This window comes from Aplysia californica, unplaced genomic scaffold (assembly GCF_000002075.1).
Source record: "Aplysia californica isolate F4 #8 unplaced genomic scaffold, AplCal3.0 scaffold00045, whole genome shotgun sequence".
Lineage (NCBI taxonomy): Eukaryota > Metazoa > Mollusca > Gastropoda > Aplysiida > Aplysiidae > Aplysia > Aplysia californica.
Window position 1 is genome coordinate 1,074,238 of NW_004797315.1, and position 2,094 is coordinate 1,076,331.

The 2,094-nt window shown below is 37.5% G+C and overlaps 1 protein-coding gene across 1 annotated transcript in view; it reads left to right on the top strand.

The window, feature by feature from the left end:
• Positions 1-1,727, top strand: part of LOC101855405 (organic cation transporter protein) — a gene marked incomplete at its 5' end in the record, with an annotated part of 21,884 nt that extends 20,157 nt beyond the window's left edge. The window contains 1 exon segment of the mRNA XM_005092382.3: positions 1,561-1,727. Within this exon segment, the coding sequence (XP_005092439.2) occupies positions 1,561-1,591 (31 nt within the window).
• Positions 1,728-2,094: the final 367 nt, after the last annotated feature.

The following is a 2,094-nucleotide window of genomic DNA, read 5'->3' on the forward strand; positions in this document are numbered from 1 at the left end:
TATATATATATATATTGTTTCTCTATCATTTTACTCTCTTTGTTGTGTTTTTATTTGTTGGTGTGTTAATTTTTATTTCTTGTCATTGTTCTGATGTGTTGTTTTTCTATTTTTGTGTGTTTATATAGCGTAATGTCATTTAATTTGATTTTGTTCTTAGATCTACCTTTTTAAAAAATATAAATGTGTTTTGTAAAACTGTATGTCCACCAAAAGTGAATACTGACTCTGGCAGGCCCCTTGTGTGTGATTCCATAATTTACATGTAATATCCTGTACTTTTTCCTGAATTACATACGTTTAGAGTTAAAACGGCCAATCTTCGGATAGGTGGACTCACGCCCTTATTTGTTAATTTTTCGTGGTTCTTTATGTCCTGTTCTAATTTTGATTTCATTCTGTTGTGAAACTTTTATTTTTCATGTTTTTACACTCTGTTTGACTACAAAATATGATCTTCTGGATGCTTACAACAGAGCACAATAAATTATTGTGCTTTAGATTAAGTTACCTCTATCAACACATTGCTAGGCGTCGTCGCAGAGAGTTGAAAGCTTGAAAATTAATTGCAACTTTTATGGCAACTTTTGCCACTTTTTGTGGTAACTTTTGGCAACTTTTGGACAGAAAGATGACAACAAACGCAGATGCTAGTTTAGTGTAACAGTTAGGATCTTCGTCTGGTACACCAGAGACATAAGTTCCTTTCCCATGCAAGAAATTATTTTTTTTAAATTGTAATGTCTGTCTTTTTTTTGGAAAGAATCCGATGCAGCTCAGTCTGGTCATCACAGACGGTGTCAAGCAGCCTGCCAATCACGAGGAGATTTTTTAAAACTACATCGGGCCATAATTCCTGGAAAACAGAAACTGCAGGGATTCCTGTGACGCTGAGATGGTGACCTGCTGAAAACATTCCATCCTCTAGCACAAAAAACACACCCCAAAATTATTTTTTTTAAAACCCGACCCTGTCACTGTGTAGGGGTCTTTGGCAAGTCTTCATCCCTACTTTACTTGTGTCACTGTAGTTTCATATTATTACCCCTAACAGACCCTAGAACAATCGGAAACATCCTCGGCTACCCAAGAAGCATACAGAGCAAGCTGCGAATTGCAAGAGCTCAAACACTAACAAACTGACAAGATCTTTCGCTGTCTATAGATGGGTACCCATTCTCACCTGGCTGAAGTGAGGAAAATTGGTGTAAAGTGCCTTTCCCAAGGGCACAAGGCTGGGTCCCTTGCGGGATTCGAACCCACGACCTTACGTTGCGATCTTGAGAGCCTAACTGCTAGGTCACCGATGCCAGTTAGGCTTTGTCTTTGCCTCACCAAAAGATAATTTGTTTCTCACATTCAAACGTGAAGTATGCATCCAACCATGCTACGCAAGAAACGTCACTTTCTAAAGCACCTTTATCAGACTGTAAAAGACACCTTGATCCATCATATTATGATTTTTTAAAACTGTGACATACACTACATAGACCTGGACTATATAGTGTGAAATGTAACATTATTTTTTAATTAGGACATTTCTGCTGATGTTATCGACAGGTCAACCAAAGGGACCAGGGACCAGGCCTGACTTTGGGAGACCAACAGGAGCAGCCTGAACTTTATAAGTAGCATGCATGTATTATAATTTTATACATTTAATCTATATTCTGATTTATGCCTTATCTAATGCTTTCTCCATTAAATTGAATTTTGACAATACTTCCTTTAAACACCTCACTCATTCCATTAATTCTGACAACGTCAGAACGTAATGTCGGCTTACCAGAGGTGCGCTCTATGTTTAGTTGTTCATAGGAAAAAATAATAACTTTTCTAGGCACTCATTATTTTCTTTTTACTCGGAGTATAACTGGATTGTTGATGCTGAGTCAATCAATGTCATATCTAACACATTGCTAATGTGAACTGCATATGGGATCAAGAAATGGGGGACGTAATTTGTACTGTACGGGTGAATTCTTGAACTGATTGGAACCTCAGAAGCCCCTTTATTATTCCCCCACCCCTTCTTTTCATTAATTAATTCATGAGTCCCTTGATCATGTCTGTCAACATCTTCAACATCTTCCT